Raw genomic sequence first — 22,456 nt, forward strand, 5'->3', positions numbered from 1 at the left:
CGTTATGCAAAACTTAGGGAAAAGTACCCGATTATCCTTATATTTTCTCTGTCCTCTCTCTCCTATATGTTTGAAGTCTCCGGATTTCATTTTTTTTTTTCTTAAAAAAAAAAAAAAGCAACAGAGATCTTCCTTTCTCCATTGCTTCCTTTACACAGCACTAATGTACTGCGTATGCATGGGACCGCAAGTCCCATATACATGAGCAGTACATCATGAAAGCCCCATGATACTGGGGGAAAACGAGGAAGAGCATCATGGCGCTGTTGTACAAGAACATTATTTAAGAAAAATAAGTTAATTTTTTTCTTAAATGTCATTGTACAATAGCAATAACCCATGGCTGGGTGTCTGTAACTGCTATAACAAAATACCAAGCAAGGATTGAGAGATTTTCAGCTCTCTTGTATGCATACACCATATCTTCAAAGGTTCCATATTCACCTTCTCAAGTCTAAACCAAATCTAAATATTATTTAGACCATGACTGTTTAATGTTCTCAGTTTTTTATATTTCATTGCTGCAGAGTGCATAATGGTGATAGATTGATGCTGGAAAGTAAATGGCTCAGTTAAGCTTCCAAGCTTGCAGGACATGCTTTGAGATTTTCTTTGGGGTATGGCAAAGCTTTGCATTAAGCTAAGTTAAGAGAATACTAGTCTTTTGAAAAATGTTCTACAGTTGTATAAAAACATGTTTACTGACTATTAATGAGCTTAAAATAAAAAAAAAAAGATTTGAGTGGGATAAATTGATCCAGTATAAAAAGGTGTTTTAAGATTATCTGATTTGAATGGATATTTTAATGCTACACAGTTATGGCTCATATATATAACACAAGCAGAATGTTATAATTCAAAGTGGATAGGGAAGATGAAGCAAGGGGTGAGCCAGTAAATAGGGCAAGAGTGCAGTTTTTGGATGCAGACCCTAAAGGAGAATAATAACCACCATATAGAATATTATATTCATACAGTTTGTGGAAAGTATTCTAAGAACTAAACCAACATGGGGATGGAGAAATTAGATTTTTCCAACGGGGATGACTATAAGTAGGGTACAGAAAATAAGGAGAATTACATTGGAATTTACTGGAGAAAACTGGCAAAGGAACCAAGGTATTGGTAGCCAGTAACTAGAGAAGGAAAAGTAGTAGACTGGAATGAGGCCAAAAAGAAGTTTGGACTGCAAGCTAGTGACTGCCTTCCTTTCAGGGATTGATATCAGAGTATAGGCAAAGAGAAAGGAATAGAGTCTTAAGTGAAAGACCTGCTCTGGTAGAGTTAATTAAATTTAGAACGTAAGATGTTAAAAAGGGGATAATTAGTAGGGCATATAAAATATTACACAATAACTATTGGAATCAATAAGACAAGGTTAGAAAAGATGGAGAAGGACCACAAAAGCAATTTGCAAGGAAAGAAAGGAAGTATGTGTATGTCTCTTGATAGTGCATAAAAAAATTCATTAGGTTTCGGATTTTTGCTTGGAGGTGTTTTTCATAGATACTTTTAAACCCTAAGTAGACTTCAAAGAATATTTTCTTTGGGTAGATAGCAAATATTGGAGTTGTGATGGGTAAGAACGAGATAACTGAAGTTTTTTGGGAAGTGGAATGAGTTGGCAGATATTAAAAATTCCGCACAGAGTACTGTGTCAGAAATATTGGGTAAGTAAATGGCTGTAACTAAGGAAATGAGTCTTTTGAGCTGGAACACAGGATCTGAATTGCCTAGACATTGTAAGGCCTTGTCAAGTTTAATTCTGTTGGCTGCCAAAAAGCAGTTACTAGAAAATGGAAATCAAAATGTAACCGACTATATTTGAAGTATTGCATCCAACCTACTTTTCTCTCATCTAACTTTCTGCTACTCAGTATTTTCATCAGTCACCATTCCAGCACTTTCATGCAGTGTGACAGGAGTTTAATACCTTTATACTGCATGCAGTTGTAAATATCCCCTTGGTTACGTATGCTGGCACTAGAGTGCTTATTCTGCAGACGTCTGCAATATATTTCTCTCTCCATACTGCGCTTAGTACGCTCAGGAGCCATTTTTACCCTAACCATTAGCCCAGAGTACTGCTGTGCAGATTTTCTGAAACATCTTTTTTCCTCATTTTATTTGTAACATAAACCCATTCACATGGACAAGATTTTCACAATATTACAAACGAAAACATGAGAAAATACATAGTGTATGTTAAAGCCTGGTATCTCAATAATAAAAACTGCATGTAGAGTGATTTGCTGACATTTTTTTCTCATCTTTGCACCATTGCATGTGGTGTGTCAAGTACCAAAAAAGAGTTGGGGTAAGCACATTGAAAAGCATTTTTGTTATGATCATGTCATTGAATGTAATCATTGGACTTAACCCTCAGAAACAGTCTAGGGATGGCAAAGCATGGGACAGCACCACTCCACATATGGAGAGATGCATTTACTAATGTCTGTGGACGCATCCCATGCTCTATCCCTAAGATGACTTCTGAAAGGGGTACTGTAAATGTATTTGGGCTGTGGATTAGTAAAATATTTTTAAATCTTTTTTATTAAAATATGGTTCAAATTTATGACTGATAATGGGGAATGTATTTACTTTGCATCGTATATTAAATACTACAAACATTGACAAAATACCAGTGAATACCAAAATGACAACATTATTTTAGCACCCATCCAGCCATTATTGTGGCGAAATGAATTGTAATAGTAATCCTTGAATTATACAAGGATATCAGTACTGCATAGAGAGTTGAGGAGTTTAAAAAATATATATTAAAAATAATTTTTTCATATTATGACTATGCAGGTCCTTTAAGTAACATTCAGATATGTAACACTGGAAGATGTGTGAATGCCTTGTGTAGGTCTATAGGCACCTTTTGATCTCTTGGTGTTTCTTCTGTCCTTACACAAATTTTCCATACTTTAGTCCCCAGGGATTTGACTGTTACCTGCAGCCATTGCCGCTCCTGTCCTTGCCTGCTGTGCATCTGTTTTGCATGGTTTCTTGTTTAACCTACCACCTTTCACAGTGATATGGACTAGTCTTGTCCCTAGACGAATTTTCATTGCGGCGAGGGAGAAAGAGAGATCACTTTTCTATAAAGATATTTAAAATGGTTAGAGTTAATTTTTAGAAAAGATCACAATATGGGGAATGGCACAGCCAGCACTTAACTACTCTTTTACCTGGCATAATGTCTGTATGGAGTTTTCATGTTATGTCTCCATGGGCTTGTGCTGGAAATGCTAGTTTCTACATACCTCCCAAAAACATGTAGTTGTTGAACTGGCAGTGCTTTCACTTCTGCCTAAGAGTGCGTGTGGGTGTGGGTGTTTGTGTATATATACCTGCAGTGGACAGGCATTCCTTCCAGGACTTTTCTTTCTTAGCCCATTACTGAGCGAACGAAGAATATGTAATATTGGAAGATATGGCTTCTTGGTTCAGGTCCATAAGTACAGTGTTGTCATAGCTTAATTTATTGGTCAGACATCAGAATGTTGGCATTCAGTTTCTTTTGCATTGCCTTTTCTACTTGGATTAAATTGTGGTAAAAACTAAGAATTCCTAACTTCCAAAAAGTATGACTGCTAAGCCATATCTTGGGAAACACTGTAGCAGTCCAGGTTTATAGTTCAGCCTATACACTACTTTATAGTGGACTGTGCTCAAGTCTTCTAATGGGCTTACTACATTGTATATATAGTATTGTTTTTAAGTATACCATTATTGTGGAAACCTTGACTGTCTGCACCTCTGCTTCCAGGCTGGTCTTCTGATTCATCAGAAATTAGAAAGCTTCTCTATACATCAGAGAACAGTATCCAGTCAGAAGAAAGGTGAGTGCACTGTAGTCTATTTATTTTTGTTTTTACATTATATTTTTTATGTATTCTGTAGTCTTTGTCGTCACACATATTGACAGTACTTGTGTGATTAAAATCTATCAAACATAGATGTTCTTTGTGTTTCACTGTTGCAGTAATTACATTTGGGTTATCCTGCTGGCAGGTTGCCCTCAGTCGGCCTGAATTCCAAAGTCTTGGGTCCTGCGTCTGTTGCTGTCGCCTCTTCCCTGACATCAGGTCGTCAGGGGTATAAAAGATGCAGCCAACACCATTTTCTTCAGTCTTTCTTGCCGTGCGGTGCTCGAAGCAGAAGCAGTTTGCAAGTGCCAGTCGGCCGACTCCTGAGATTTTCGTGTTCGAGTTTCATATCCAAAGTCTTCATTAAAAGCTAAGTACCCTGTTGGGGAAACTTTTTTCTTGCTCCAGACCGATGTCAGAAAAAGTTAATAATTGTATTTCTTGTGGGAAGCAAATACCTCATAAGGACTTTCATTCTTACTGTATTCCTTGCTTAGGCCCTGACCATGACGTTTCTAGTTGTCTGTTTTGTGCTAGATTTAACCAATGCACTATTAAGCGTTGGTACAATTTTGCATTAAGCTATTTTGGGTGAAGATTTAATTATACAATGTCGTCGGATAGCCATCCGACTACCGGAGTTCACAAAAAACGCAAAGAAAAAGACAGGCAACCGAGGTCCAAAACTGCCGAAGCTTCTCCTAAGCAAGTCGCCGGTTCTCAGTGAGGCACTTTCGCAGCCCCTGACGCCTGCTACTTTAGAGTCGCAGGCCGCTACCGACTCCCACGTGGAGTCGGCCAGGCCGCTGGAAACTCAAGGTATTGGAGCCTCAGAGGTTATTCCCTCGGATGGGTCCAGAGCCGCTGAGCAGGCATCTGCTTCTAAACAATTATATATTGAACCAACTTCAAAGGCAAAGACTAAAACACCTTTAAAGGCAACAAAACAAGTTCACCAGCCACATGGACAGGCCTCCATGCCCAAAAAACAGATGCTCAGAATGGCCGAAGACTTAATTACCCTGATCAGGGGTTCCCATCCCCCTCCTGATAAGAGGCCTAGGCAAGAGACAGACTATGAATCTTCAGATCAGGTTTCCATTTCTTCTGATTCCTCTTCTGATCAGGAATATTCTCTTCCCCCCTATGAGGATTCTGATGCTGAAGAGTCAATTCATTCAGCTTCTCCTCCTGAAGACTACTGTTTTGGGGAAACCTTGCATACCATGAGGGAGCACTTCCACTGGGAGAGCCAAGATTTTTCAGAATCTAAGAGGAGGCTCAGAGACTTCCTTTTACTACCTCAGCACAGGCCTCTAGCTATTCCACCTGTGTTAGACATTGTAGATGATGTGTTCTCAGAGTCTAGTCTGACCCCTGACTCCTTACCTCCAGCTCCTGTTAAGCCGGACAGATACTACAGGGTCCCTGACTCTCATAAATTTCTTTTCAAAAACCTTACTGCAGACCCAGAAACTATTTCTCAGGGTCCCAAAGGGGTTAAGGCTTCCACTGCAAAAAACCCTACCCCCTCTGACAGGGATTCTAAGGCACTGGATAGATGGGGAAAAAAGATTTACACATCTGCTACCTTAGCTATAAGGGCCTTAAATTGCCAGTTTCATATGCTCAAATATCAGCAATATATCATGACACTGCTTAAACAGAAAATGATGGTAAATTCTGAATGTGCATAAAACGAAGAAATGCAGGATTTATTGCATGCAGCTGAACAAGTTGGAAAGCATACTTTGCAATGTGGTTTTGATTCTCTGGAGGCCTCCTGCAGGGCCGCTGTTACGGGTTCTGTCATTAGGAGGCATGCTTGGTTAAAAGAACAAAATCTGCCCGATCATATTAAAGCAAAATTATTAGATGCTCCATTACAACATGATACCTTGTTTGGTGTTAAAGCAGAAGAGGTGTTAAAGAAAATGGAGGACAAAGCTAAATCTATGCAAACGATCAAGGATTTCTTACAGGTTCAGCCACCTAGATTTAGCAGACACTGGCCTACAAAGAATTGGTCCTTTCCAGTCTCAGACAGACCTCAAAGGGGCAGATCCAGACGCCCTAGAGGCAGATCACAGCCGCAAGGTTCCTACACGTCTAAGCAATGGGGTGCTTCTACCTCCAAAGGTGGAGAAGACGAATCACAACCATATAGGAAACAGTCCCAATGACTTCCCCCTGCCTGCACCAAGCACTTATCTTCTGGCAGCACCCTTAGGGGGAAAACTAGCACTTTTTTTCAAAATTGGCACATTATAACCCAGGACAAATGGGTTCTAGACATAGTGTCACAAGGCTACAAGTTTCACTTCCATACCCTGCCAAGGGCAAACGGTTGGCCAGACCTGCCAAAAAATCAATGGATAGAGGCTCAAAAACAAGTTGTAGCTCTCATGGACATGAGGGCTATTCAACAAGTGCAACAACAAGAGCAGGGACAAGGGGTTTACTCAAGACTGTTCTTGGTACCCAGAAAGGACAAAGCATGGAGGCCAATACTGGACCTATCTATTCTAAACTCTTTCCTGGATATACCAAAATTCAAGATGTTGACCTTGCAGCAGCTTCTGCCCATGCTGGGCAGCAAGGCTTGGCTCGTCACTTTAGACTTAAAAGAGGCATACCTGCATGTCCCAGTCAAACAATCATGCAGAAGATACATCAGATTCAAGGCTGGCTCAAAGCATTACCAATTCTCTGCACTGCCCTTATCTACTGCGCCCAGGGTCTTCACAAAGTGCCTGGCACCAGTAATTGCTTACTGCAGACAAAGAGAAATACAAATATATCCTTACTTGGACGACTGCCTCATACAAGCAGAGAACAATGACATTCTACTACAGCATCTGACGTTTGTGAAAAGGCTTTTAACATGCCTAGGGTACACAGTCAACAAAAATAAATCAAAACTAGTACCCTCTCAAGAGATAATATTCCTTGGTGCAAGCTTAAATACAACTGCCCAGATGGCTTATCTCACTCCAGACAAACAAAGGCAACTGACTACCTATTTCAAGGAAATGACAACAAAGGCCCAGTTATCTGCAAGAAAAATTCTGCAGGCTTTGGGCTTCATGGCATCTTGCATCTTACTAATACCATATGCAAGACTGCATATGAGGAAAATTCAATGGTACCTAAAAAGTGTCTGGACACAACATTGCCACAGCCTGGAAACAATGATTTCTCTCATCCCCTGCCTGCAACAGAAGTTTTGATGGTGGGCAAAGGCTTGTCACCAAAACCAGGGATAGCCATTCTCACTACCCCCAACCAGGCAGAGCCTAATGACGGATGCATCAGATTATGCTTGGGGGGCACACATGGCAGGAAGAGGCATTCAGGGCACCTGGTCCACAAACCAAAAGCATCTACATATCGATCAAAAAGAGATGCTAGCTGTTCAATATGCCCTGACTGCCTTCAAGGACCTACTTCATCCAGGACAACTACTGATAAAGACAGACAACACCACAGTCATGTGGTACATAAACAAGCAAGGGGGCACTCATTCTTACCCCCTTTGCAGACTATCCGTGGCTTTATGGGACACAGCATTGACTTACCGAGTTCATCTGCAGGCACAATTCCTGCCAGGAAAGAAAAATACTCTGGCAGACGAACTAAGCAGAAACCTCATGGATCCCCACGAGTGGCACCTGGATCCACAAGTCTTCAGCATGATAACAAAGAAATGGGGACGCCCGGGCATAGATCTGTTTGCCTTCCCCTGCATTAGTAACTGTATTTAGAGCACAACCTAGAGCTGTTTACTGAATTTCCTGTTTGCACTTATTTTTAAAATCGTTTTTTTTCTCAAAACTTGCATTTTATCTGTCTTTGGCCTAGCACTCTTGTGTGGGGTCATTTACTGCACTGTTATGACTTGTTGATACTTGTGAACCTCTGCTATCTCTGAAAAAACAAACAAAAAAAAATCTTGCTTTTTTCCCACTTTTCTGGAAAGTTCAGTTACAGGCTTGCTGTTCTTGAACTGTTTGTAAGTTTCTTGGAGGCCATTTTTTGCTTGGGCTAAAGGGAAGTCTCTCTGTTGATCAGTGGCAGTGAAAAACATTGAGCAGCCTGCCTGCCCCTGTGGGAGTGGTTACTGACTTGAAACTGTAGTTTTATTGGCCATTTTGGGTCAATTCCAAACTCCTTCACCTTCCTCTCTTAAAACCCTCTTTTGCGCGTTTTTGTGCATAGTGCAACAGCGGGCAGCGCCGCCTAATTGGGTTTAAACTAGCTCCACAAAGTCTGCTCTTCACACTTTCCCTTAGAACTGCTCTATCTCTCAATTTAAACACCATATTCTCATTCTAAGGCCCTTCACTGGTCCAGTTAAGTAATCCTACAAGTTAGCACTATTAAACCATAAGCACTACTTACGCTTATACTCTCTACGATTACCCTGTCCTCTATTGGTCCGTCTTAAATTCAGTTTCCCTATATTACTCTAGCATGTCCAAAGGTCAGTCAATGGTTTCCTCTCCAGTCCAGCTGGTGAATCTGGGAATTTTAAGGCAATGTTACAACTGTCTCATGTACACGGACAACCCTCTCCTCTCAAATATATGTGAGAGATGCAACTATTTAGCCAAACTGGAGGCTGAGCTCTCTCATCTCAAAACTGGTGTAACCAGTCAGGAGGAGAAGGTAACCTCACACAACACAATTCCAGTATCACATAGTCCCACCACATCAGCGAACCAAACACATAAATACACAAAAACATACTCGGAGGCTCTAAATAAAAATCTACCTAAGCAACAGAGACCTCCAAAGCAGACATCCAAGCAAACGCTACCTCAAAACAAAACACGCACAACACATAGCCCACAAAGTCAGTGTGCCAAGCAGCCACAGTCCTTAAGGCTGAATAACACACCTGATACTCTTGTAATAGGTGATTCTATTGTCAGACACACTGACGTCCCGCTCACCAGGCTGAATAAAGAGAAGGTCACGGTGAGCTGCCTGTCGGGTGCTAGGATCCGCCACATAACGCAAGCACTCAGATCACTCCAAAGCAAATACAAATATGACTCAGTCATTGTACATGCTGGTGTGAATGACCTGAGACGTACCTCCCTGGACTACATGAAAAGAGACATAGAGGAGCTCTCTGATCATGTAGCCTAGACTGGTATGACCCTGACCTTGAGCAGCATCTTACCCTCACCTAGAATGATACCACAGTACAAAGACAAAATGATCGATTTTAACAATTGGCTAAAATTTTGGTGTCATTCAAAGGGGATCCAGTGTCTGTCAGCCTGGGATGACATGCTCGACAAGCCACGTTGCTTCACTAGGGACGGCTTGCACCTGTTACCACTGGGCTTTCGGATATTGGCAAAGGCTCTTGCCCACCCCCATAGTGCCTTTTTTAGGCAAGGCTCAAAAGTCAAACCCACTCCCATAGATAGCACAAGGAACAAGAAACTAAGGGTAATGCTGCTTAATGCCAGAAGTCTTAACCTCAAGATGCACGCACTCGAAGCTGTCCTCAGTATGGAGAACATCGATATCTGTGCAGTGACAGAAACCTGGTTCAAGGCTCCAGAGAGCACCCCAGCACTACCAGGCTATACCTCATATCATGCTTTTCGGCCCCAAAACCCGGACCGAACCACAAAAGGAGGGGGAGTTTCCATATTTATCAAGGATATCCACACCTCCAGGTTAGTGGCATTGCAGGAAGTATCGGAGACCATCCATGTGCAACTAACAGTGGGCAAGACTGCTTTTCAGTTTATAGCATCCTACAGACCACCCTCTCAAAGTCAGGAATCCCACTCGGCTTTCCTGAAAACATTGGAGAACATGAAGATCTCTCCGAACACCATTATATTGGGCGACTTAGCCCAAAGGTTCCTGGAAATTATAAACTCAAATGCTATGGAACAACTAGTCTCCACTCCCACAAGAGGGGACAACATACTAGACCTGATCATTACCAACATGGGGACTCTATGCTCCACACCAGAAGTATATCCCTCATTGGTAAGATCAGACCATAAATTAATTTCACTGGATGTCCACATCCCGACCCCACCCCCAGCCCAGAACACCACAGTGAAAAACTTCTCAAAAGCGAACTTCTCACTTCTCAAAACGGAAGTGGAATCCTTCAAGGCCCCAGGGCCAGTGGAAACTACGGCCCAAACTGCAGAATCCTATATATCCGCATTCTACGGACATCTCCAGGAATGCATGGATCATGCTATCCCAAACAAAACCAAGACCCAATCATCCAAAGGCAGGCGTCCAGTCTGGTGGACCCCTGCCATAAATAAACTGTACAACAGAAGGAGGAAGCTACTGCATGATAGAGCAAAATCCCTAATAGGGAAGGCATCTCTGATCAGTACTAGCAAAAAATGACGATCCCTCATAAAATCCTCCAAGGCCAGCTTCGAGAGAAAAACTGCACAGGACACCAAAGACAATCATGAGGCTTTTTTCAGTTATGTTAGGAACCTGGGATGCAACTCCCAGACTTGTTCTGAGTTGATTCTAAATGACAAAAAATACACTGAACCCACAGACATCGCCAATATCCTGGCAGACAGGTTCAGTGCAAACTTCACACCCCCCCAAAAGAGCAAGTATCTATCCCGGCAGAGGGCTGCCTCCCAAACATCTCTGATGCTCAGGTGAAGGCTGCCCTCTCCAAAGCAAAAAACACTGCTTCCATGGGACCAGATGGCGTCCCAGGTTGCGTCCTGCATGAACTCCAAGAGGAACTAATCCCTCAAATAAAACAGCTATACAATCTCAGCCTCACTACAGGATATGTGCCCACAGAATGGCGTACAGCAACAGTGGTCCCACTCCACAAAGGTGGAGCCTCTACCGACCCTGGAAACTATCGCCCCATAAGCCTGACTAGCTTAGTCTGCAAGGCTATGGAGAGGATCATCATGAAGCTCATAAACAAAGACATTGGGGACCTACAGACACTAGATCCTACCCAGTTCGGCTTTGTCAAGGGCAGATCCTGCCTTTTGAACCTGGTTGACTTCTTCGAAACAGTCACCAAAGCCATAGATGAAGGAAGGTAGTCCACACAGCCTATCTGGACCTTACAAAGGCATTTGACACAATACCCCACTTGGGCATCATAGATAAGCTATCCAGCTTAAATATAAACCCCTATGTCACAAGATGGGTCGCAAACTGGCTCAGACAGAACCCACAGAGTGAGAGTTGCTGGAGCCATGTCAGACTCGAAACCAGTCACAAGTGGCATCCCACAGGGTTCTGTTCTGGGACCACTCTTGTTCGGTATATACTTTTCCGAGGTACAGGCAAACGTGGGAGGACTATGGCTCACCAAGTTCGCAGACGACTGCAAACTGGGCGCCATCATCGACTCTCCAGCTGACGCAAACATCCTTCAAAAAGGTCTCACAGAGACAGATAACTGGTGCCAGCGCCATGGTTTAAAGCTAAATGCCAAAAAATGTATAGTCATACCCTTTGGCAAAAACAATGTGCCCACAAATTACCACATAGGCGGAAACCCATTAAGTACAGAGAAAGTTATTAGGGACCTGGGGACCCAAGTTGATAGCAATCTCTCCTTTGAAAACCACATTGCCAAAGTGGTTAGAAAGACCTTCTACATAGCCCCACCTCATCACGAAGGGTTTCACATCTAGATCAAGAGAGGTAATCATGCCCCTTTATTCATCCCTCATCAGGCCCATCATAGAATACAATGCCCCTTTTGGGATGTACCTTAACTGACACCTGCAGCAATTAGAAAGACCCCAAACATATCTCACCAAGAGGATCAAGGGTCTCAAACAGATGCCATATGCTTCTCGGTTAAAAAAACTCCAGCTCTACTCAGTTGCATACCGCCTACTTCGAGGCGATCTATGCCTGACATACAAAGCTATGTCAAATCCAGAATTAATGGACATGCTCCACCTCAGTAAATCTAAATCCCTTAGAGCCACATGCTCGAGGGACTTGAACCTCAGCACAGAAATAAATAGAACTTGCTGGAGGGACAGGTTCATAACCCAGAGGCTCCCTTCGCTCTGGAATAGAATTCCAGTTCATGTGAGGCAGAGCACCTCACTGAATCTCTTCAAGAAGAATCTCGATAGGTGGATGGGGGATCGTAGGTTTGTCCCAGGGATTACTCCCGTGTCACTATTACACAGAGGCACAGTAAACTAAACCTTAAAAAGGGCACAGTATACTCAAATCAAGGGGTGGCGTAAGCCATACAGAATCGGGCTAGGCTTATAATTGCCCCAGGGCAGATAGCCTAGTATGAACCTATGAACAACAATCAACTAAAAAGATTTTGCACAAGGACTTATCACAGACAAGCTTGGAAAGTGGATGCCTTATCTTTCAACTGGACAAACCTATCAGTATATGCCTTTCCTCCACTACCTCTCCTCCCCAAAGTACTCCTAAAGGTCAGACAGGAGAAACCAAAAATGATTCTGATTGCCTCAGACTGGCCACGCCAGCACTGGTATCCGAGCTTAAGGAACTTGTCCCAATGCCCAGCCTGGACCTTACCTCAAATACCTCATCTACTGTCCCAGCAAAACAATCAGATTCTGCACAGCCAACTCAGGACTGTAAACCTGGCAGCATGGCTGATAATGTAGCCATACAATACCACACCTCTCAGTAAAGCTGTGATTGATGTCATTTTAGAAGCCAGAAGGCCTAGTACTAGAAAATCCTATGCTGGGAAATGGAAGAGATTTTGTGCTTGAAACCAAGCTCAAGGAACTGATGCAGCTGTCCCAAATATTCTTCAGATTTTGCAATACTTAACCAAGATGCTGGACAAAGGCCTATCTTTTTCATCAATTAAAATCCATGCCTCTGCCATTTCGGCTCATTACAATACAGAGCCACCACTCTATTCTCATCCTTTATTAAGACAGTACCTCAGAGGAGCCAAAAACCTAAGGCCTCCAAGGAGAATGCCAATCCTGGCATGGGACCTCAATTATGTCTTGGAAAAACTCACCTTACCTTCTTTTTAGCCAGCTGCTACTGCGGATATAAAATTCCTATCTTGGAAAACAGCTCTGCTCCATTCTGCAAGACTAGTTTCAGAGCTACAGGCTCTCATGGCTGTGGAACCCTATATAATTTTTTATCCAGACAGGGTCTCTCTCAGAACAAACCCTACATTTATGCCTAAGGTGGTATCCAGTGTAGCCCTTAACCAAACTATTCATTTGCCAACTTTTTATCCAAATCCACACAACAACGGGGAGAAAATTCTGCATTCTTTGGACGTACACAGACAACTTGGATTCTACCTGGACAAAACTGAAGTTTTCAGAAAGACAGAACAATTACTAGTGGCATATGCTGCAGCATCACAAGGAAAGGCCATCTCCAAGCGCACTATTTCAAAATGGTTAGGTCACTGCATTCGTTTCTGCTACTCACAGCATGGCAAACCAGTGCCTAAGGGCATTAGGCCACATTCAACCAGAGCTGCAGCCACTTCTGCAGCCTTTCTCAGGGGAGTACCAACCAAAGACATTTTAGAGGCTGCTACTTGGAGTTCAGTGCACATCTTTACAAAACATTACAATCTGCCTCTTTACTCTAAATCCAGGGTAGGCTTTGCCACTGCAGTTCTGCAGCACCTCATAGCCGCTCCTAATGCTGTTTAGCTCCATCCCCCCAACCATAGCTTTGGGACTCGACCCAAATGTAATGACTGCAACAGTGAAACACGAAGAACATAGTACAGTTGTGTACACTTACCATAAATGTAGATGTTGGAGTGTATTCACTGTTGCAGTCCAGGTTACCCACCTGCCATCCCCTTTACTTTTGCTGGAACTTATCTTTACTTCTCTAATCTATACAACCTAGGTGGTGTATTTGCTTATAGATGAAGGTAAAGCTTATTTTGGTGCATGTATGTTTTATTTACATATTTTTAGCCTACCCTTTTGGGGGCACCTGACATCTGGGGCAAGAAAAACTGAAGAAAATGGCATCGGCTGCAACTTTTATACCCCTGACGACCTGACGTCAGGGAAGAGGCGACAGCAACCGATGCAGGACGTAAGACTTTGGAATTCAGGCCGACTGAGGGCAACCTGCCAGCAGGATAACCCAAATGTAATGACTGCAACAGTGAATACACTCTAACATCTACATTTATGGTAAGTGTACACAACTGTACTTTTTCTGCACTGTTTGCTAGAGATGATGTACAAATTCTAGAAGTGTTTGGCGGGCAGGAAGATAGTAATCTGGCTGCCATTTTTGAACACTGTGAAGTTTGCTGCATTTAAAGTTTGGGATGCTTTTATAATGTGCTTTCATCATATATTTTAATGCTCTCTAGTTAAGTAACCTGTAATGATAGATGCTGATTTCCATCTGTTACTTGGGCGTCGAGCTGGCACCTCGGCGTTTCGTAAAAATCTACTGCCAATCATTAGCGGACCAGAGTTCCGCTGTGATGACCCCTCACCGGGAAAAGCCGAAAGACAAACAACAACAACTTCACACTGTGTAGTGCACCAGGGCTAGACTGAAGTCAGTTCTGATAGAGCTGTAGCTCAACTTCCACATTCTAAAAAAACAGCCTTTGCTCTATTTTTTTAATGCAAAATTATTTTTTTTTATTGGTGTTTTTTTCTGAATACGTCTGTTAGGCTTTGGTAGTGTATCCTAGAGGTTATTGCATCAAAATGAGGATGCCAGTGTTAAAACTTGCTTCTTAAAATGCAGTGTGATGCATGAAATGCTAATTATTACTATGTCATGTTTTTCAGCTGCCTGAGATTGTAGTGACAGTAGAAACACTACGAGCATTCCTGATGTTTACTGAGATTCTATTTGGAGTGGTTTGTGCCTTCTTTTTTATTTTGTATAACGTTAAATTATTTGTTGGACTTGGTCTTGCCTTTCTCATCAAGATGGGAGTAGTCAAGAGATAAAGCAATCAGTACTGCTATTTGTCAGTGGGATAATCTATGTGACTGACAGAAACAAGTTAAAATATGTCAGTGTGATTATATATTTCACTAAAATCGGGCGTCATTAATGTACGTGAATAGTATGTGAAATTAGTGGACATTAGTGTAAAATGCTTATCGATTTGTTTTTTCAGGAGAGATGATGGGTTGCACTATAAGGGATTGAGGTTGCACTATAAGGGATTGAGAGAAAGGAGCTGAAATACATTATTGTGACCAATTTTAAGCTGTTTAGAATCAGGCACTTTTATATACATACTAAAAAGGTCTAAGTACTTGGTGTGGAGGCAGTCTGTGAATGAAAGTAACTAGCTTTTCTGTTTGCTCATTTAAACAGCAATTGAGCTGACTTGGCTCTATTTTTTTAAATTACAGTCGGACATCGAGATGTATACAGTCAGAGTGACTGTAGTAAAAGTGGCTTAATTTTGCTGTTTTTTGCTTGCTGAGTGATTTGTGTTTGAGAAGCAGTGTCCCAAATGTTGTATTTGTTGAAATCTAGTATAAAGCGGTTATTGCTATGGTTTATGCTTGCATGTTTATGTATGTGGGGGTACTGCATTGTGTTTGAGTAACAGGTTGCTTATAATTTCTTCACTTTCCTTCACAGTCAGACATTAGGTTTGTACACAACTGTATCTATGTGATGTACTGAAAAATATAGTAGAACCGAACCACAGCCAGTATCCAGAAAAAATAAACTTTTCATGGTGTGCGCTTTTGCGACATGTTTTGCCACTTCATCAGACAACACATCTCTTTACTTTGGTATTTAAAATATATTCCAACCAATAAAAACTCCTATATAGTTAACAATCAATTAAAAGCATTAACAAGACAATTAAAATTTAAAACCATAGATACAAATTGTCATCTTACTAAGTTCCTTGCCTGTAAAACTGGCTTTATGGAAGCCTTTTCACTGAGCCCCTTCCCTATTGTAGCTCTCATCCTAATTATCCATTCTAATTCAGCTACTTCTGTCCTATTGGTAACATCCCCTCTCCTTTCATTATTTCTGTTTCTGTAGCCATAAATCTAAATGTATGTGCACTGTCATATTTGGCTACATGTTTAGCCAATGCATTATTATCTTCCCCCCTGTGTATATCATAAATGTGTTCGCTCATCCTTTACTTTAACATACAGCTGGTTTTGCCTATATAGTATGAAGAACATACTATACAGTGTGCCAAATAAACAAGGTTGCTAGTGTTAGTCAGCAAATACTCTAAATTCTATTGTCTTCCCTGTATCAGAATGAACAAAAGTGCTACTGCTCTCAATATACTGATAAAAATTACAGTTGGAACAGGAAAATGTGCCTCTGTTCTTATTATAAGAATTATCTGATGAGTCCCTGTGTTGACATAACCTTTTAAAGATTTTTTTTATAGGCAAAGGTGGGGTTGTCTCCCACGATCTGTCTAATTCCATCTTCAGAGCATAATACTGCCCAGTTCTTCTATAAATTTATTGCATGAGATTCACATTACTTGAGTAGGTAATGGGTATTCTCATTAACCTAGGGGCAGCTTGTACCTGACCTAGGGTGCCATTTCCCTCTGTTCTGAAAATTAAGACTTTCCTATAGTCTCCCGTAGCCTTGGGACCATAGACAGCCCATCATTGACGTCATCTTCCTTGTATCCTCTATACAAAAATTTATTCTTCAGACCTGCTAACTCCCCATCCAGGCTACTTTCATTTGTAGTCAACCTAGAGCTTTTCAGCCTTTGTCCTTTTATGATATTTTTGAAATATATGCCTTGGATGCATACTATGCCTATTAAGGTAACTGTTTCTGTAACATCCTTTCCTGTATATTTGTGTTAAAATTGCCCCCAGGTCCTGATTAATTCTTGCATCCAGGAAGTCTATCATATCATAAGCCTTATTCATGGTAAATTTCAAGAAGTTAGTGCTCCTATTAATTCTATGAATGAACTGTTGTATAGTTGCAGTGTCCTCCTCCCATAAAAGGAAGAGGTCATCTACAAACCTATGATAAAATGCTATACTTCCTCGAGTTTAAAAACCTAGTAGGTGATACTTCTCCCATTGAGCCATGACAATGTTGGCGTAGCTATTGGCACACGAGGTGCCCATAGCTACTCCCTTTAATTGTCTGTATAATGTATGTTCAAATAAGAAAATATTATTCTCTAATGTGAGTTCCACCAACAGAGATATTAAATCTGTAAACTTGGGTTCCAGCTGTCCATCATTCATTAAATATTGTCTAAGCATATCTACTCCTTGTTCATTAGGTATGACTGTGAATAGGGATTGGACATTTATTGTCACTAATAAATACCTATCCCTACTCTCCCTAGAATTTAGAACTGAACTGTTTTGTATCACGTAACACATACCTATTTCTACTTAACACGGGTTTAAGATGTTTTTCCACAAATAATGAAAGAGGTTCAGTGCACCATCCCCTCCCTACGACTGTAGGTTGCATGGGTGGTAGTGTGGGGTGCTTATGTATTTTTGGAGTTCCCTGGATAATGAGTATAAGAGGTTCCTTGACTAAAAAATATTCATATAGCTCTTGTGTTATAATGCGACATTGTAAGCAGTCATATAGTGTCCTTGATGTTCGTAATACATTTATCTAGTTGTCCCACATCTGTTTTTTCTTATACATTCACAATCACATCATTTAACATAGCTTCCATTGTTAATAATAACTTCTATCCATAACAGCCAATGGACCTCCTTTGTCAGCAGGCCTAATTATTAATTGCATATCATGGTATAAGTTACTTTAGTGCCTCACTCTCTTCTCTGTACAAGTTAAACTTTTTCCCCAGCCACTCTATCATATAGTTTATAAATTAACTTTTCACGTATTCTCTCAAAAGTTTCTATTGTGGTGGTATTTTTGGGAATAAAACTGGTTTATTTATGAAACACAGCATTATCCTGCTTTTCATCCTGTTTAGAATTAAACATACATTTTAACATAATATTATGTGTAAAAGTCTTAAGTTCAGTTATATTTTCAGTAATAGTCATTATGCTTGAGGGTATAAATGTCAAACCTCTACATCTAAGTATCTCTTCAGCTGTTGACAAAGTTTTTGTAGAAATATTCCAAACTAATGGTTGTTGCTCTGCTGCCACATCTTTAAAGTTATCCCATTGTCATTCTCTTGAAAGGCTTTCCTTTTCGTTTTCCCCCTGATGTATGTGTGCTGCCGAAAAGATGCGTTAATTGGGTAAGGCAGGCTCAATTGCAAATTAAAAACATTGTTCTTGTTGGTTTCAAAGTTAGTAGAAGAAGGAGAAGAAGAGTTTAAAGTTGTTGTAGCCACGCTGTTATTACTGCGGGCTCCCCCATTAGGCTCAGTAGTTTGCAATGCTTCCTTACTGGTGTTGGTAGCAGTTGATATCACTGTGGGACTTATTGATTAGGTACTGCTTTTATGTTTTCAGTTCTTAAAGCAGCAACGCTGCTGTTTGTTAAAATGGCAATGTTATTCTCAGGCAAGTTAGCATTTTCTGCAGTTATGTTGTTCTTCGGCCATGAGAACACTCTACCTGAAGAAAAGTCATGCATATCCCTATACATTTTCTTCTTAATTGCCAGTAACTGCTGTTCATACTGAGTGATCATTTCAATTATATAATCAATTTGAGTCAGTAATAGCCGCTGGAAAATGGTCATACTACTCTATCTGCTTTTTATTGACATTTGACATTAAGGTTTGTTCTTCTTGTAAAAAGTGTTCAGTTAGAAGGAGCACATAATTAAAACTTGTGTCCAAGTTTAACTGTTGCCCATTTGGTCAATAAGTCCTTGTACGTCTCCCCATATGTAGACATTTTTAGAATGCGTAGCCCACGGGGAACTATTTGAAGTTTAAGCATGCCTCAAAATGATACCTTTGTACTTGTAGTCTTTTCAGTTTACGCAAATCATTTTCTAACGTAAACATTTCTCTTAACAGTGCAACATCATACTGACTTACTACTTGTGTTTGTTCCAAGTTCACAATTCCTGTTTCCAATAAGGAGTTAACATTGGATTCTAACAATGGCTGTAGTCTCCTAGACCATGCCTTTCGACTGTCATTCGGCTCTCGTACGTAGTCCAATTCAGGTGCTTGCATATTCTAGAGAGAGTAGGGCTAGGTATTTATTAGTGACACTGGATGTCATACCTAATGAACAAGGATTAGATATGCTTAGTCAATATTTAATGAATAATGTACCCCAAGTTTATAGATTTACTATCTCTGTTGGTGGAACTCATATTAGAGAATGTTTTCTTATTTGAACATACATTATACAGACAGATGGCGTAGCTATGGGCACCTCGTGTGCCAATAGCTATGCCAACATTGTCATGGCTCAATGGGAGAAGCATCACCTACTAGGTTTTGAAACTCGAAGTATAGCATTTTATCATAGGTTTGCAGATGACCTCTTCCTTTTATGGGAGGGGGACACTGCAACTATACAACAGTTCATTCATAATATTAATAGGAGCACTAACTTCTTGAAATTTACCATGAATAAGGCTTATGACACAATAGACTTCCTAGACACAAGGATTAATCAGGACCTGGGGGGCAATTTTAACACAAATATATAGGAAAGGATGTTACAGAAACAGTTACCTTCATAGGCATAGTATGCATCCAAAGCATATATTTCAAAATATCATAAAAGTACAGGGGCTGAGAAGCTCTAAGTTGACCACAAATGAAAGTAGCCTGGACCGGGGAGCTAGCAGGTCTGAAGAATATATTTTTGTATAGAGGATATAAGGAAGATGAAGTCAATGAATGGCTGTCTATGGTCCTAAGGCTAGCGGGAGACTATAGGAAAGCCTTAATTTTCAGAACAGAGGAAAATGGCACCCCCAGGTGAGGAACAAACTGCCCCTAGATTAATGAGAATACCCATTACCTACTCAAGTAATGTGAATCTTGTGCAAGAAATTTACAGGAAGAACTGGGCAGTATTATGCTCTGAAGATGAAATTAGATCATGGGAGACAACCCCACCTTTGCCTATAAAAATAAAAAATCTTTAAAAAGGTTATGTCACCCCAGGGACTCATCAGATAATTCTTATAATAGGACAGGGGCACTTTTCCCTGTTCCAACTGTATTTTTTGTCAGTATATCGAGAGCAGTAGCACTTTTGTTCATCCTGATACAGGGAAGACAGTAGAATTTAGAGTATTTGCTGACTGTAACACTAGCAACCTTGTTTGACACACTGTATAGTATGTTCTTCATACTATGTAGGCAAAACCAACCGTATGTTAAAGCAAAGGATGAGAGAGCACATTTATGATATACACAGGGGGGCAGATAATAATGCATTGGCTAAACATGTAGCCAAGTATGATAGTGCACATACATTTACATTTATGGCTATAGAAACAGAAATAATGAAAGGAGAGAGGTTGTTACCAATAGGACAGAAGTAGCTGAATTAGAATGGTTAACTAGGATGAGCGATACAATGGGGAAAAGGCTTCCATAAAGCCAGTTTTACAGGCAAGGAACTTGGTAAGATGACAATTTGTATCTATGGTTTTAAATTTTTATTGTCTTGTTAATGCTTTTAATTGATAACTATATAGGAGTTTTTATTGGTTGGAATATATTTTAAATACCAAAGTAAAGAGATGTTGAGTTGTCTGATGAAGCGGCAAAACTTGGCACGAAAGCACTCACCATTAAAAGTTTCTTTTTCTCTTGATACTGCCTGTAGTTTGGTTCTACTATATTTTTCAGTACATTGTTTTTTTCGTTTGGTGGAACCATTTGCCTGCACCACATTCAGTTTTCTCTTTGTATCATTGTGCTTAATTGTCTCTTGAGTGATACTTAAATGCACATTGAATTTCTGGCCCTTTGTCTTTTGCTGAAAAGATTTCAAGCTTACAGAAACTAAAGCACTGCTGGGGATTCCCTGCTTGTGGTTCTCACCGACAATCCCGTTTGTTGAACTGATTTTTAAGCTGCCCACCCGTACTGTAAATGGAGTTTTATAAGCTCCTACCTTTCTACACTGCTGTTGATGTATTGAATTATTTATTTGTCGTTCCTTTTGCTTGTGTTGAAAAAGTGCATTTTGCCTCTCATTCTGTTCTACTGACTTACTTGATCTGAATTCATTATCTACATAGCCGTTGGATAAAGTAGTATATTTTTACACTCTAACAAGCACTTGTTTTTTTTACATCAAGAGGTCAGTGGATTTTCTATCTAGTGCACTGGGATGTGGCCTGATCTGTTTAGGTTTGTGAAACATTTGAGATTTCTGCATGTAGTTTTGTAGGCTGAAGGGCAGCGTATCTTGTTTTTAGCCCCTTTATAAATTATGCGCAATTGAGTGGCTCTTTGCTTATTTATACAAAGCAAAGTACTTTTATTGAATAATCACACTTTTATAAGCTGTTGAAAGTACACTGCTGTATCCATGTCTTTAAGTTTGTTTGTGGTAGCATTTTGTATCTTCTAAGTTTGTTTGTGGTAGTATTTCACCCCAGACACTCCTTTTCTGTGCTTTTGCATTGGGAGTACTGGGATTGTTCGTCTGGTGATGGTAGGTGTTTCATGGTCTATCTGAGTTGGGAAATGCACAAAAAGGGCACTACGTATTTTTTTGCACTTCTGTTTTAGGATGTGACTGTATGTCAGCACTTTCAAAAAAATGTATGGTCTGCTGCTGCTTTAAGTAGTTAATTGCACTGCCTTACCTTATATATGTTAGTTGTAGGTAGTTTGTGTGGTCTTGTTACACTTGGACTCCAAACCAGCTTCTCTACATTAAGAAGGTGCTTTTCTGCACCCTTGTGGCAGAAGTGTGGCGATCTACTGTATTTAACTGTTTTACTGCATTAATTGGTGCCTTTTTGACTGTTTCTTTGTTTGTGCCTGCTTCATTGTCTGCCCTTGTTATGCACTATAATATTGCTTAGATAGCATAGACTAGACCCAGACTTGCTAAATCTAGCCTGCTTTTTATACACTTGAACTCAAATCCAGCCATTTTACATTAAGTAGGGCTCCCCTGCACCCTTGTGGCAGAAGAGTGTGGCTATAGCCCTGTCTGAGCTTGAGGATTCCTGGAGGAAGGGTCATTGTTTGATTTCCTTTTGGCAGACTAGTTTAAAACTGTTTAATTTCGCCTGTATATAAACCGTGCTCCGCATAATGGGAGTCAGCAGTGCCCTGTATAATAGCAAACTCCTACAAACTATTTTTTTCCCTTGACATTTGTCAGTTGAACCCTCCCAAGCTTCCCTGCTGCACTGCAGGCAACTTAGCTGAGCACTGAGTAGCATCACCACACTCCAACCCTGATCCTCAACAGAATAAGCCCACTTGTTTAGTCAGCTTAGTTCTAGAACAAAAGCTAATCCAACTTGCCCACTCCCAAACTAGTACTTAAGTTTTAGTCTGCTACAATGGACAGCCAGCTCCCAACATTTCACCAGCTAGCCTAATTGACATGGGCATCGTAGGGCAATGTAGTAATTGCCTCATGTATACTGGCAACCACTTGCTCCTAAAGCGAACAAATACAGTATGT

The 22,456-nt window shown here is 40.7% G+C and overlaps 1 protein-coding gene across 1 annotated transcript in view; it reads left to right on the forward strand.

Annotated features, from left to right (window-relative positions):
• The window catches only part of WRN (WRN RecQ like helicase), a 2,579,924-nt gene that overhangs the window by 123,759 nt on the left and 2,433,709 nt on the right, over nucleotides 1-22,456 (forward strand). Inside the window, 1 exon segment of the mRNA XM_044059154.1 lies at nucleotides 3,782-3,854. Coding sequence (XP_043915089.1) covers nucleotides 3,782-3,854 — 73 coding nt within the window.

Source organism: Protopterus annectens, chromosome 17.part0 (assembly GCF_019279795.1).
Source record: "Protopterus annectens isolate FY-2018-M chromosome 17.part0, PAN1.0, whole genome shotgun sequence".
NCBI classification, from domain to species: domain Eukaryota; kingdom Metazoa; phylum Chordata; order Ceratodontiformes; family Protopteridae; genus Protopterus; species Protopterus annectens.